This window comes from Plectropomus leopardus, chromosome 20 (assembly GCF_026936395.1).
Source record: "Plectropomus leopardus strain MGB_pleo_1.0 chromosome 20, ASM2693639v1, whole genome shotgun sequence".
NCBI lineage: Eukaryota > Metazoa > Chordata > Actinopteri > Perciformes > Serranidae > Plectropomus > Plectropomus leopardus.
In genome coordinates, this window is record NC_142195.1 from 2,166,044 (window position 1) to 2,181,352 (window position 15,309).

The 15,309-nt window shown below is 41.1% G+C and overlaps 1 protein-coding gene across 10 annotated transcripts in view; it reads left to right on the plus strand.

Annotated features, from left to right (window-relative positions):
* Positions 1-15,309, plus strand: part of sptan1 (spectrin alpha, non-erythrocytic 1) — a 47,771-nt gene that overhangs the window by 5,306 nt on the left and 27,156 nt on the right. For all 10 annotated transcript variants that reach the window (XM_042509100.2, XM_088070565.1, XM_088070567.1 and 7 more), the window contains exons 2-14: positions 6,612-6,851; positions 8,383-8,508; positions 9,076-9,216; positions 10,705-10,985; positions 11,107-11,251; positions 11,366-11,520; positions 11,748-11,883; positions 12,026-12,127; positions 13,278-13,415; positions 13,514-13,624; positions 14,019-14,096; positions 14,221-14,376; positions 14,508-14,712. In XM_042509100.2, coding sequence (XP_042365034.1) covers positions 6,615-6,851; positions 8,383-8,508; positions 9,076-9,216; positions 10,705-10,985; positions 11,107-11,251; positions 11,366-11,520; positions 11,748-11,883; positions 12,026-12,127; positions 13,278-13,415; positions 13,514-13,624; positions 14,019-14,096; positions 14,221-14,376; positions 14,508-14,712 — 2,011 coding nt within the window. In that variant the 5' untranslated portion in view covers positions 6,612-6,614. The remainder of the gene's footprint in view (positions 1-6,611; positions 6,852-8,382; positions 8,509-9,075; positions 9,217-10,704; positions 10,986-11,106; positions 11,252-11,365; positions 11,521-11,747; positions 11,884-12,025; positions 12,128-13,277; positions 13,416-13,513; positions 13,625-14,018; positions 14,097-14,220; positions 14,377-14,507; positions 14,713-15,309) is intronic.

A 15,309-nucleotide genomic window follows, 5' to 3' on the forward strand; every position in this document is an offset into this window, starting at 1 on the left:
GAGCAGGACGGTTAAAATTAGGTAAGGCGGCTTGCAGGTGACAGTAACGTAAAACTTAGCACCATCTTAAGTTCAAATTTTGTATTTTTTTTGCTGTCATCCATGGCAGAACTCACAACCGTGTGTTTGGTAGCTTTTACAAGAAGAAAACATGAGCAGCCTAGGCAATTACAGGACATTACTACAATAATAACATAAATAATACACACATTAAATCATTTTATTTAATATATTTTATTCAGTTCTTTGTAATCAGTACAACATGACCATCACAACATGTCATCATGCGTGTTTTGTTTTCTTGTCCTCCCATAATATCGGACTGATTGTTTGGTTTTCCCTTGCTGCCCAGATGGTATTGTCCGTCTGCTTTCTGTCTGATTCAATGAGAACGCAGCATAATAGAGAGAGATGTAAGACTAGTTTAACTGAGTGGACAGGAGATCTGCAAATGATAACAGCTTGTGTTTGCTAGGGCTATTTGAGTCTTTATTTATTTATTTATTTTTTTGTTTTCATGGAACATTTTATTATATTTATATCAAATCAATTTTAGATATGATTCAACTGGTTGCTGTAGGCGTCAATCTTGCTGACTAACTACAGTAGCTTCAAATTCCTGATTTAACTTTTGGAACTTGCTTTGAGCTTGGACATTATATGGTCTATATGGCTCACTGAAATTCTTAAGATGTGTCTATATGGATGAACTTCTTGTAGTATTTTTCTTGCTGGCTATAAAACAAAGGCATGACAGTCAGCTGCAGGTTGTCCAAAGTTCACTTTGAGGAAAAGGAGACGACGTGTTGTTGCTGTTATATCATCGCCTTGATTCTTTCTCTTCCGTTCCTCAGTAGGAAACAGGCTTGCCTGGTCTCATGAGACTCTCCCAATTCCTGCACATTCCTTTAGCCTCCATCCTCCCAGTATGGCGTCAGTATGACCCCTATTCATAACAGATGGTTCGTCATAGTAACTGGGAGTTGCTAAGTGAATGACTTCATCCACTCATCTAATAATGAGAGATGGTTTAGGGAAGGTCAGTGCAATCTAATAATCTTCTGGAAAGATGCTGTATTCTCAGTCAGGGTGTAGCCTCACTTCATGCTAACAACAACAACAACGCCCAAGAGGACTTTACACATTCTGCACGTGGCTAACGAGCTTCTTCTCTTTATGAAGTGGAATGTATTCACTTCAGCTACACTGGGCAACTTTGGGCTGTCCCACACATAAGATGACCATCACTGAAAGAAATATGTTTGGTCCTCTAACCAGCCAATAGAAATGCAGCAAGAAATGACACGCCGATCAGCGCCACAGTGCTAAATGCTAATAAATGCTAACACTTCAAGCCTTCATTGCAAAACTGGCGTGCCAAATTGGCATCTTTTCCCCAGCAACAACCGCATTCTCCTCCTCCTCACTTTTTTGACACACATAAATGCCTCTTTAGCAAGGGCTTAGTTCATGTTTGTTTACGTTTTGCTCTGATCACTACAGCAGCGTAGATGGATGACGCACACTGCCGATGCTTTGTTCTTGTGTATTGACGTCAATGGGCATAAGTTGTAGCGATTCAGTAGGTGATGTCGTCACACAGTCCACATACATCAACCTTGATGTCGTACTCAAGTTTATTAAGATCCATGTCACAGAGTGTAGCTGCACTAAATTTAAAAGATTGCAAAAATCTCCCAGTCTGCAGGAGGCTTTAGGTCAGTGTGGCCATTTTACATATAGCATTTAGTTGTAAGGGTTTAGATTCTTGTTTTGTTCAGGAAGGACACATAGACCAAGATAAAAGCTTTTCAGTAAACAATCCAGGTAATTCCTGTAGTACGTGATCGATCATTTTAATGGAGTGAATCCATAACCATTACCCTCCACATGATAGCTAAGCTAGGAGCACAGTCCTTCAGGCTGCATCGCTGGCTTTTAGGGAGAAAATTTGAATCAAGGACTTTATATTTGAGTTCCTTGAGTATTTCAACTACAGCTTTTACTGCCAAGTTTGCTTGTAGAGTAATAATATCCGTCCATATAGACCCTTAGATGTTTTTGCCTTAATGCTCTGCTCCCAATAGCCACCTTTTTTGTATAATTCAAGGGCTGATTGATAATCACATTCAAACAGACATTACAGTGCAAAAAAGCAATCTTCTGGGGATAAAAATCACAATTAGATTAGTTTTCTGTATTGTTCAGTCCTACAAAATTTTCATACTGAGGAAGGTTATTCATACTGGCAGTAAGAAACCTTTCATTGGCTGTTGCTGTGCTTGGACTTTGGAGGGGTGGTGATTTAAAAAAAAAAGTCACATGTAGCTGGCAATGTCCAAAGGTCCCACCCAGCATTACAATTTCAATATGCCTTCAGGAGATGGAAGAAAGAGACTTAGAGTTATGACTGCAGCCATGTAAGGAACAGAAACCAGCTGTACTGCGAGGTGATATCAGTGTGTGGGTGTTTACAGGACGGAGCAGAAAGCCCCCACAGAGGAGCAGTGAGGTGAAGAGAGGGAAAGCTGTTATCTACTGATGCAAGATGGGAGGAGGTGCTATCAGCAGCTGAAGGGCTGTACTCAGCAGTGTCAGAGAGCTGTAATCAGCCCTGCTCCGGCGCTAATTTTGTTTCACTTTTCAGATATATTCAATTAACGTCTTTAAAGGTCTGATTACTATCAGACTTTATATCGAACCAAATGTCCATAGTCCTCTAAAAAAACTAGCTGTGAATATTTGCTGTGTCATTTCAGTTTGGAAATAGTTCACACCAGAGGGCGTTTACTGTCTTAAACACTTTGTGTTTGACAATTCTAGATTGAACAGACGTGTAGACTGTGTTAGCCTGAAGAGTAACTAATTGTGAATCAGCACATGGGCAGCAAGTCCTTGCACAAACAAGACACTACTAAAAATATTATAGGGAAATTAAATGTGACAGGTTTTAGCTTTAAAGTATTCTTTTTAATAAGATAAAAGTTTTCACAAATAACACATTTTTAACTAATAATATGATAAAAAGCAGGAAAAAAACTTTACCGGGAGGCTTCTGGCAGTAATTGTGAAGCATAGTACTTTCTTAATAAACCTTTAAAAAAAAAAAAAAAAACTCAGTTAAATCTTTCCCCAGGTTAAAGGCATAGGCCCCATAATATGATGATATATCAAGATACTCCGGTCACAATTCAGCATTGTTGGATTTTAAACATTTTGCAATATTCTGAGTATTGCTACAACATATATTGCAATATATTGTGATTTATTACTTTTTCTGAACTGCAAATTAGGTTTGGGTGGTATGTGATATTTCATACCTTCCTGAAATTTCACCAGGGTACACAGTATGTGATGGTAAAAGTGTGCAACGCTAACAGTGATGCGTTCCGTGCACTGCATACAATATATTAAATAGAAAGCGGAGCGTCTGCATCTATGATGGTATTAAAAAGAACACCTTACGGATTTCTAAATACCCTCCGTATATTGTAATGTTTGGCTGTAATTTCACTTTGCTGCTCTGTATAGAGCGTATGAATACAGAAAGAGTGGGGCATTGTTTTCCACCATTAAGCCAGCAGCAGAGGTGTCTGTGCAAAATGACACTTGACGCTGTTGTGATACTCGTTATTCTTTGTCTGCTTCCAAAACGCCGACATAATATAATAAAATCATGCACCATGGCAGCATTATGTATGTGCTTGGGTCATTGTAAGGGGCTGTTTTACTTCAGCGGTTCGTGCATGAAACGTTAAACTTGAGAAACTAGTTGCGGTTTGTTTTTTTGTTCGCACGACAACTGCATTTCGAGGGCCTGAAAATGCAAACCTTTGAAACCTTTTGTAATCTTTTAAAAACGCTCAGGCAGTTTCAGAGCCCTTTAAGACATTATTTTAGTGCACTAGGCAGTTCCTTCGAAAATGGTGATGTCATGGCCGCATCTTGGGCATGCGCATTATGTTTCAGACAATCAGCCATGCATGAGTAGGACGATAACAATAACAACAATGGCGGACTAACTAGCTGCGTTTGTGCTGCGGACTCTTCTGAGGTTATTAACGCTGTCGGTTCTTGTGTGTGCGTTCGCCTTTTCTTCTTGATTGATTATACCATGGATGTATTATAAGGAAGTCTGGATACAGCCGTGGGGGCGGGGCCTCATTCATTTCTATGAGAGCTGCTCAGTGCATGGATGTATTTATACTCACCGCACTGTGTGTGTGTTGAAGAACCGCTTTATGTGCAGGCATTCAGTGTCCTTCTATAATGTGTCATTACAAAGTTACACTGCCAACTACTGGCCTGGCATGCATAGTACAGCGTTTTCAGTCATTTTGTGGATCGCTATACACAAAGATCGTTTTCACAATGTTATCATATGAACACAGACTTTTTACAAAATGCAACAGAAAGACTTTTCTGTTTTTAGTAGGGCCATACTCGTCAAAACATGGCTTTAGAAAAGCAAAGGTGGCGTAGTGTGAGATTCCACTTCCAAAGAGGTAATAAATGAGGAAATAAATGTCAAATGGGTCTTTCTCCAATTGATATGAGTATGTGTGAACTTGTGATGTTAAAATCAGAGGCAGTGTCAGTTCGTCTGTCCCTATTTGCTGACATCACAGTGCAGAATGAGGCAGTCAGTTCAATCCCTGAGACGATTTAAGCTCTCTGTGAACTGGGGCAAGTCAGGAGATGGGGGAGGGGTGCCGGCCTATGTTCTGGACTGTCATTTTTGTCTGGCACTGGGCTGATGCCAGTAATCGGCTTACAGTATTTTCAGTGAAACTTTATAGTGGTGTGTGTTTGAGCGTGTGTGGCCTCACCGGGATGTTTGCTTGTGTAGAATGTTAATGGCGCCTCTGGGCTTCTCTGTCCTCTGGCTCTGGTTAAAAAGCCCACTGCAACTGCACTGCTGACTGCACTAATCCTCCCATTGAGTGGAGACATGGACCAAGAGACGGTCTCACTGTCCACTGCTTTTTGTCTCACTGTGTGCAACATCAACAAAAGCGCACAATCATCTACATTTCGGCCTGACAGACTCCACACAGCCTTCCCCTCAGCCTGCACTCAGCTCGGACATCAGCTATTGTGCTTGGGGTTTGGTTGACCTTGGTTTGGTCAGACAGATCAATATCTCTGTTTTGCTTCTTTGTGTCTGTCTGTTGATGGGCGGAGTCTCTCACAGATGCTGTGGTTAAGTGCTCTATAATGTCTGGTACGAGCCACCAGATAACCACTGGAGAAAAGTTGCAATCTGGTAAAACCACCAACACCTTAATAATTTTCACCAATAACTGCTTTTATTTTGAATTTCTGAATCTCAGCCCCTCGGACTGAGCTGCCCGTGCTCTGCTGATTTGCAGAAATCCTTGAAAATAATCTGGTGTGATTGCCTCTTCAAGATCAGGTTTCTGTCATGTTTCAATGAGGCTGCTAGCTACACATTGCCCTCAGTCTGAGGCGACGCTGGCCATGGGGCCAGAGGCACAGTGGACAGAGAAGCTGACTGCAGCGATTCCATTGTGAAGTGAAGCCTAGGCACTGTTCGCATGCATGTGGAATTTCCGCCCCCACCCCCGTTTGGCATTTCACTATTTCAGCTGCTGGCCCCTCGGTCGCTCAGCTTGAGACAGGATGGGGGATTTTGTTCAGGCAGAGAGTGTCGTTCCAAATATCCTGCCTCATAGTTCCAAGCCAAGCTTCTGTTAAACGAGAAGTTGTAGAAGTTGTATAGGCCTATTAATTTGAAAGAGACCATTAGTGTTGGATGGTCCAATTAGGCAAGAAATGTCAAAATGTCAGTGTTTGGTGAGCATTATTGTGTGTGATTATCTACAGCTGGGTAGCATCTATAAATGGTGTGGTATCTGAGAGCCGATGAGATTCATAAAGATGAGCTGCAGAAGTGAGGATTGATTGTAACTTTGCAGAAAGCCCACATTTCTCAGAAACATCAGGGTCTCCCACATTTAAAACATCGGCTGCCACAAATAGATTTCCGATCTGATCTGATCAGCGCTGAATGGATCAACAGATCAATTATCCACCCCACCATTCACAAACTGCAGCTGAGAAAAAAAAGAACGCATGGAGAGCTCAGCCTGCACTCTGATCCCGAACCCGCAAAAACCTCAGAACCTGGAAAGGGGACACAGAATGATACAAAGGGATGCACAAGCATTTAAAAGCAAAAAGAAGAAAAAAAGATAGTTTACAGTCCCATACCAAGCCAAACCCCACTCCATTGTCAGTTACCGCCACAAATACACTCTCATTCTGCAGGAAATACTGAATATATTTCATAAATTAAGCACAAACCTATTCAAATGAACAGTTATCTTACTGTATAAACTAAATGGTTTGAACTTCCCTTTTATTCTCAGTGATATCATATAATGTCAGTATTAATGAAACATGAGAAGGTAAAATGTCGAATCATATCACTCAAATTATTTCCTGTGATACGTATGAACTTAGTGTTGATCTCTGCACAGAGTTGATCTGTCGTGGGTTGTAGTGTGAAACCAATTTAGAAAAAACAATTTAATGCTGTGATACCTGTTCGCAATTTAGTGATGAGTCTTTCTATTGTGTGTTTGCAGAAAATGGACACCACAGGGGTCAAAGTGCTGGAGACAGCAGAAGACATCCAGGAGCGCCGGCAGCAGGTGCTGGACCGCTACCGGCGCTTCAAGGAGCTGTCGAACATGCGCCGGGCAAAGCTGGAGGACTCTTACCGCTTTCAGTTCTTCCGCCGCGACGCCGATGAGCTGGAGAAGTGGATCCAGGAGAAGCTGCAGATCGCCTCTGATGAGAACTACAAGGACCCCTCCAACCTGCAGGTTTGTAAGGCTGCGCTCCACATGTCTCTGTGCACAGTATTTCAAACGCATCAAACCGCTTAATTCACCTTGATGCTGTCCCACAATACTTAGCTCAGTGTTCATCTATATTTTCTGTATCTCTATCATGATTTTCATGTATCTTTCTTTTTTATATTTAGATTTTTATTTAGGAAAAGTATTGCTTTCACATTCACTCACAGCACATTATTTCATTGTATTATTGAAAATGGGTTCACAAAGCATTGTGCAAACTCAGAACAGGAAAAAAGAAACTGCAGTGCGTTAGATATCCATTATACAGTCTAGCCTCCTAAAGGTTTTTCTTTTCTAACATTAATCCAGGTTTTTAAACAGTTGATACATGGGAAGCTTTCATATTAGAAACTACATAGTATAAAAGAAAATAAGAAATAAAATAAACAAGGAGTGAACTGATACAGGTATCGTAAAACACAGAATACAATATATTTCTCACTCCTTAACACTCCTCCTTTATTCCATAGTTTACTTAAGTCTGACCTTAAAGGTTTAACCCTTTAAAACCAGGATTGGTTGATTTCTTGTGCTGTGTTCAGATGCATTTCACAAGTTATTTGACCCTTTGAAACCTCAGCAAACTAGTTTGCCCCAAAAACATGGGGAAAAAGGCAATGAGCAACTTGTCAAAAAGTGTCCTACAAATTGCAAGAAATTAGTAAAAGTTGACAAGAAAATTACTTCAAGTAAGTTTCAAAAAAGAGGGGAAAGTTATTAGAAAATTCTCAGAAATATTGGGAAAATGTCCAGAAAACTAGATTTATAATTATAATAACTTTATATGCCTTAATGTGCCGTTTCTTTTTTAAAAAAAACTATTTTATAGCTAATTTTTGGACCATTTCTCATTAGGCTGCTTGTTGCCTTCTTCCCATGTTTTTGAAACAAATCAAACAGATTTTCTCAGGTTTCAAAGGATTGATATACTCAGTCTACTTGGTCCTAATCTGGAAAAAAATAATTTCTGGAGTTATAGGGAACTTTACATCATTTCCGTTGTATGTGTTCCATATATTATTCCTGTCCATTCCTCAGTGTGTGGTGGTTCTGATTTTAACCATTTCCTCGTGACAACCTGTTTGCTTGCTGCTAGAAGTATTTGCACTAATTTCTTATTCATGTTCCATCCCTGTAAATAAAATGTCACCCATGTATACAGTATCACACCTGAACGAGATGTTGACCCCAAAAACATTGATATGTTTAATTTGAATTTCCTGCCAATAGGGCACAATGGTCTGGCAGTTCCAGAAGATATGAAAAAGGTCAGCGTCATTTATGCCACATTTTTTTATGCCACAACATTTTTCCAACAGAACTCACACCATGTATTGCAATCACTGTGCTTGACATATTCTTCCCCGGCTCTCATCTGAAATACTTAAATGTCTTTCTCCCATTTTCTTTTGATATATAGTGTATTCACAGACTGGGACTGTAAGATGCAATACAGATTTTTATATATCTTTCTTACGTCTTTTCTTGTACACAGGGTAAGCTGCAGAAACATCAGGCCTTTGAAGCTGAAGTTCAGGCCAACGCTGGGGCCATTATCAAACTGGACGAGACCGGAAACCTTATGATCAGCGAGGGCCACTTCTCCTCTGAGACCATTCGAGTATGTCACATAGTGCTGAAGATGTGTTTGGTCCAAAATGTGCATTTTTCCTGAAAATCCTGTCCACTGTTAACCTGCTCCATGTGATTCAGTCCTACACGCCTTACCGGACACAACAAAGACCTATAGTTACAAGTGTCAATATTGGAGAATATATAAAAGTAGGTGCTGACCTGCTGTGGACTGAGTGACTGCTGTGGAAATTCTTCCAGATTAGGCTCTTCACCTAAAGCTATCCCTTCTTGTCATTCTGTCGTGACATTTGGTTGCATGCACTGTTGTTTCATATGGCTTGTCTTACAAAGGAATGATGCTGAGGGAAATTTGTTTGCTTTCAGGTGGCAATTTTAAACAGATTACTCTGTGTTGTAAATAGCACTAAAACTTACTTTTGTATTTTAGATACAGATGGAAATTTTCAAAATCATTATAGAGTTAAAAACTACAGTGATACGTCTCATGTCAGAGTGGGGATGTTAGTCTTTTATCCTTCTTATTTTCGTATTTCCGTTTACATTCCTCTGCTCTTTGCATTACATTTTAAAATCCTTCCTTCCTGTGCCTTAGACTCGTCTTGAGGAGCTGCATCGCCTCTGGGACCTTCTGCTGCAGAAGACCAAGGAAAAGGGCATGCGTCTCCTGCAGGCTCAGAAACTGGTCCAGTACCTGCGTGAGTGTGAAGATGCCCTGGACTGGATCAGTGACAAGGTCAGATTCTCGTTGGTAAATGTGTACCATTAGAGATGCACCGATTGCAGTTTTCTTGGCCAAGTCAACATCGATTTTGTCAGAAGTTTTCCTCAGTCACTGGAAACTTGACCTGAAGAAGTAAAAAATGCATATATAATATCAAACATGAGTGTCTCATTAAGCACTACTTGAATAAAGTAACATTACCAAATCTATTAAATGGACCCTACTTGGTAAGAAAGTTAACTAGACTAACTAGCAAACTAGGTTAGACCACCCAAATCTGTGTCTTTATTCAAATACAACACCAGCATATGGCACTAATGATAAGTGACTTGAATAGTTGACTTGAATTGAATAGTTAGCATGAACTTTTCTGTGTGAATCTTTTAAGCTTATCATCAACTGTCTATCTTGTCTAATCAGCTAACTAGCCAGTGAGGGAAGAACATCATATTTGTGGTTTTTATTGAGTTATATCTCCTGGACTTAGAAGCAACGTTTTTCAGCTTCTTCCATCTACTCACATTAAAAAGTTAGCATCAGCTTTGTTGTGCTACACTTTTTCCATGATAATTACAGATTTTGATGGCATACCCGAGTTTGCTAGATAGCTTAACACAGAAGCTTCTGCAGCATGTATGGGAATGAGTGATACATTTTGAAAACAGGTTTCAGCAGCTCTGTCAAAAGTCTTTACAGTGTGCTGCAGTGAAGTGAACCATCGTACTCAGCGCATGCATGTTAATTTGATCGACAAAGAATCAGCTATCTGAGACTGAATCCAGTCACCAGCTGATCAATCGGTGCGTCTCTATTCACAGCCAATAAAAATGGATTATGTGAAAAATGTTAAACCTGGAGTGAACAAATATTTCGTGTTTTCATTTAGAGGCATTCTTGGCGTTTTAAGTTTAAGTCTTCCTAAACTTCTCTTTTAGTCTTGTAGTCATTTGGCAGAAGAAACGAAATGCCGTCTCAGTGTTTCCTTTTTAGCTGCTCTAATAAAAGAGTTTAAGAGAGAGCTGTGCTCATTTAAAGGAAACGTCAGTTGGGAGTTAAAAGTTAATAAGACTGCCTGAGTCCAAAGGTATCTATTATTCTGAATGAGGAATGAAACCCAGTTTTGTCAGGCAACAGCATGCCATGAGGTAAACTTTTGATTCACCATTTGCAAGTGAAGAATATTATGCCATAAAACCAAAAAATAAATAAAATGCAAGAGCCATAAGAAGCTGTGGCTGCAGGGGCTCAGAGATCCTTAAAGCTGACTGAAATGTTTGGTGATGCAGTTCAGTGTGCAGTAGGAGGGGTAACTTGGTGCTTGTTGCTCAGATGTTACAAATATTCACTGTCAAGACGTACCTCCTCAAATGATTACTTGACTTTGTTAGAAATTACCTAATTCACACCCTAAATGAAATGTAATGATTAATAATAAATTGATAAAGCTTCAACGCAGATGTAATATTTGCCTTAACGTTGTTTGTCCGCTTCCACGTCTAGGAGGCCATGGCCACCTCCGAGGAGCTGGGCCAGGACCTGGAGCATGTGGAGCTTCTGCAGAAGAAGTTTGAGGAGTTCCAGACTGACCTGGCTGCTCACGAGGAGCGTGTGAACGAGGTGAACCAGCTTGCAGCCAAACTGATACAGGAAGCCCATCCAGAGGCCGAGCTCATAGTCCGCAAGCAGGACGAGGTCAACACAGCCTGGCAGCGCCTGAAGGGTCTGGCTCAGCAGAGGCAGGGCAAGCTGTTTGGGGCTGCTGAGGTGCAGCGCTTCAACAGGTAAACAGCAGCAGAGCAACATATGGACTAAACTGTCTTTGTGATTTGTGACAGGTTCCAGTAAGAAATGGTATTTTGTCACGGTGTAAATACAAACCTATGTGTTCAAATCCAACAACAGGGATGTAGATGAGACCATCAGCTGGATCAAGGAGAAGGAGCAACTGATGGCCTCTGATGATTTTGGTCGTGACCTAGCCAGTGTGCAGGCTCTGCTTCGCAAACACGAGGGTCTGGAGAGAGACCTGGCTGCCCTGGAAGATAAGGCAAGAAGATGATTTACAGAATATCAATATATGTATCTACAGCACAGCCATGAAGTTTAAAAACTTGGTCTAAACTCCTTAGTCTTTCCCCTTTTTCCTTTGTTTTTCTATCAGGTCAACACACTTGGTGGTGATGCAGAGCGCCTACAGCAGACCCATCCACAGAACGCCTCCCAAATCCATCTGAAGAAGGACGAGCTCATCACCAACTGGGAACAGATTCGTACCCTGGCTGCTGAGCGCCACGCCCGACTCAATGACTCCTACCGGTGAGATAACAGACAGTTTGGCGTCAGATTTTTTTGCTGAGTCATGTCACTGTCATCTGACACATCAAATTTGTCGCATATGGTTTTCTTTTGTTTCATTTTTTTTTTTTTAAATTAGAATACAAAAACTGCTTTCCTAGGGCAGATATTTCCTCGGTGCCGCTCTGTTAAACATTTCTCCACAGAACTCTGCTCACTCCTGCCCTCTTGTGTTAATCTCTTTTTAGGCTGCAGCGTTTCACTGCTGACTTCAGGGATCTGACCAGCTGGGTGACAGAGATGAAAGCTCTGATCAATGCTGACGAATTGGCCAATGATGTGGCTGGAGCTGAGGCTCTGCTAGACCGCCACCAGGAGCATAAGGTAAGATATCTGAAAACACATCAAGTCATCGGGTCTTGGAATTAGTCAAACAGTTTAGCTTTATTCTTTAAAAGCTTGAATACAAACAATTGTGCAACATTTATAAAGGAGGTAATGCAGGGTTGTCCTTTGTCTTTCCCAGGGAGAGATTGACGCCCATGAAGACAGCTTTAGAGCCACTGATGAAGCCGGCCAGGCCCTGCTCAACACAGGACACTACGCCTCTGACGAGGTCAAGGAAAAGGTAAGACTATGACAACATCCACATCGTACTTTCTTTCTTTTGTGTGATATTATTATTGCAATATATTATACTTGGAAGTCACAAGCTGCTTTTACACAGAGATGGCGCTATAGGGCCGCAACGATGTCTGTCCTTTATACAGCCCCTACATGTTTACACAGATCCAAATGATGGCGGCATCATTCCGCTCCTGTGTGTGATTATACACTGCATCACAGCATCCTGCGATCAAACGAGGCGTGACTGGTGTGATGTTTAACACGTGAGCGTCCGCCTTGAACGTGATATAAAACATATGCGTTGGCAGCACTTTCTAAACAATAATAACGGCATAACATGCCAGTCACAATCATTTACCTCCTCTGTTATATGACAGCTGATCTCGTCCTCTGCTTGGAGGGTAAAGAGCTGCTGAATCTCATTGTTTCCCTGTTTGCAAACATTTACAGCCGCTTTTCTTCTTCCTTGAATTAGCCACTCTATAGAAGAACGACCTCCCACAGTCATAGTTTGCCAACATAAACACACATGACATCACAGCAGCATGGCAGGGCACAACGTGAACCAAACAGAATGACCCTGTCAGTTTCCGCCATACGTAGTGTTTGTGTTGTACAGCGTGCTGTAGAAGTTTTGTAGCTGCCGTTTCCATAAAGTTGATTTGTGCTTGATAGGAGTATTAGCAAGCATCTCTGAATCTGTCTCCCTCCACAGCAAAACAAATGCACATCAGTTCTATAACTTTATGCTTTTAGCTTTGGTGGTTTACATTACTATGCTCTGCAACTGCTTACACAGTTTTGAGCTGTTGAATTTTATTAAATGAGCGTGGATGAACAAGACATTTGACCTATTTCATACACCGTTTCACTTCACTAATGGCACTGTTGGAATGGATGTAGGTCCTCTGCAGATGTTTGTGAAGCACAGGGACTTGACATACAAACATCAGTTTGCTGCGAGCGTCCATGTTTTCCCGAGTAGAAGCACCGGGATGCTTTTAGATTAGACGTGGGGAAAAGCAAGTCAGAATTATTGACTTGGATCCGCAATGGATTGCAGTATATCTTACTGCAGCTATAACAGCACACTAGCATATACCATATTGAGACATTTAACATCAAACTCATGGTGTGTTGTCTGTGTGTAGCTGGGCATCCTGTCTGAGGAGAAGGAGTCTCTGCTGCAGCTGTGGGAGGTTCGCAGGCAGCAGTATGAGCAGTGCATGGACCTGCAGCTCTTCTACAGGGATACTGAGCAAGTTGACAACTGGATGAGCAAGCAAGAGGTAACCTGAAACACCGAAACTTCTGTTCAAGAAAAAAAGTGACTATTGTGTAGTTGATATGATGTGCTACTTTTTAAAGTTGTATGTCCATGATTTAGGCTTTCCTCCTGAATGAAGACCTTGGTGACTCCCTGGACAGTGTAGAGGCTCTGCTGAAGAAACATGAGGACTTTGAGAAGTCCCTCAGTGCCCAGGAAGAGAAGATCACTGTAAGTTGCTCCAGTTTATCCACTTGTACAATTCACATTCCACTTTCCAGGTTTTGTGCGAGAATACCATTACTACTGTATGTGACACATATTGAATATACTGTATATATTATTATTGTTATTTTTACCTGTGTATATCTGTTGTTCATTGTAGCATTGCACAGATAATTAATTTACATTCTTCGACATTCTTTGTATGTTTTACAAACTTTACATACGTAGCATATTCTAAATAATTTTATTTTTAAATATTTACAGACTAGTGCTTATTGTTGACTATTACTGTATTTCTATTTTGTATTTTTATATACTTGTGCTCGTACTTATTTCTACTCGCTATAATATGCTGGCATCAGAGCAACTGTAACAATCTCTTTGTGTTGTATATCTCTAGGCCCTGGATGAGTTTGCTACTAAGCTAATCCAGAACAACCACTATGCCAAAGAGGACGTGGCTACCCGCAGAGATGCTGTAAGTATTATTAATTTAAATGCCCAATCTATCTCAAAATGCTAAAGCAACTGGCTGAATTTTGTCACTTTTCTTACTGTGTACTTAAAAGCAATATGTTTTCTCTTCCTTTGCACATTTCTAGCTGCTCAGCCGCCGCAACGCCCTGCATGAGCGTGCTCAGTCTCGCCGTGCTGCCCTGGAGGACTCTTTCCACCTGCAGCAGTTCTTCAGGGACTCCGATGAGCTCAAGAGCTGGATCAACGAGAAGATGAAGACCGCCACAGATGAGGCTTACAAGGTAGTCCATCAAAAAGCCCTAAGGAGATCTTTTGTCCTCCATTTTCAAAAGTTTGTAAATCCCTGTACTATGCTCCCTGTTTCTGACCTTCCCATTCTCTGCCCTGTGTGCCTCTACTCTGTTGACAATAGGACCCCTCCAACCTGCAAGGAAAGGTACAGAAACACCAGGCCTTTGAGGCTGAGCTGTCAGCTAACCAGAGCCGCATCGATGCCCTGCAGAAGTCTGGCCAGGAGCTGCTGGATGGAAAGCATTACGCCTCCACTGAGGTGGCCGGCCGCATGGAGGAGGTCAGCTCCCAGTGGAAGAAACTGCTGGAGGCCACCGAGCTCAAAGGTACTGGTTATGGGAAAGCTGGGGCTGACCAGTTTTAAAACAGAATTGAAGATAATGGAGGTGCTACAGTATGTGGATAGATTCAGCTCAGTTAATATTGTCAAATGTGACATCCTTAATCAAACATGGTGGTTCTTCTGTTTATAGTCGAGTATAAGCTTTACTCATTTTATTTACTCAGGCACTGAGATCTCTTTTTCACAACAGACCTAAAGACAGGAAACATTTACAGTCAAACAACCGCACAACCAGCATACAAGAACAACACAAATAAAACCAGACAACTGCTTTAATCACGCAGCAAGTGCAATCTACAAGGACAACTACAAGAGTCTTAAAAAAAACAGAATAAAGGTTTAAAATCTCAGAGGGAAATGAAAGGATCCAACTTGAGAGTAGTTTGGAGGGTTTTTTTTGTTGTTTTAATTTGAAAGGTGCATCGTACCTCAAACTAGTTTTGCCAAGATGAAATATATGGGATATTTAAGGATTATATACTGGTAGGTGAAGCATTTCACTTAGAAAAGAAAAGAAATATGAAGTGGTTTGGACTTAAACAGTAGGGTTTAAGGTAGTTTGGTCCATATATTTAATATG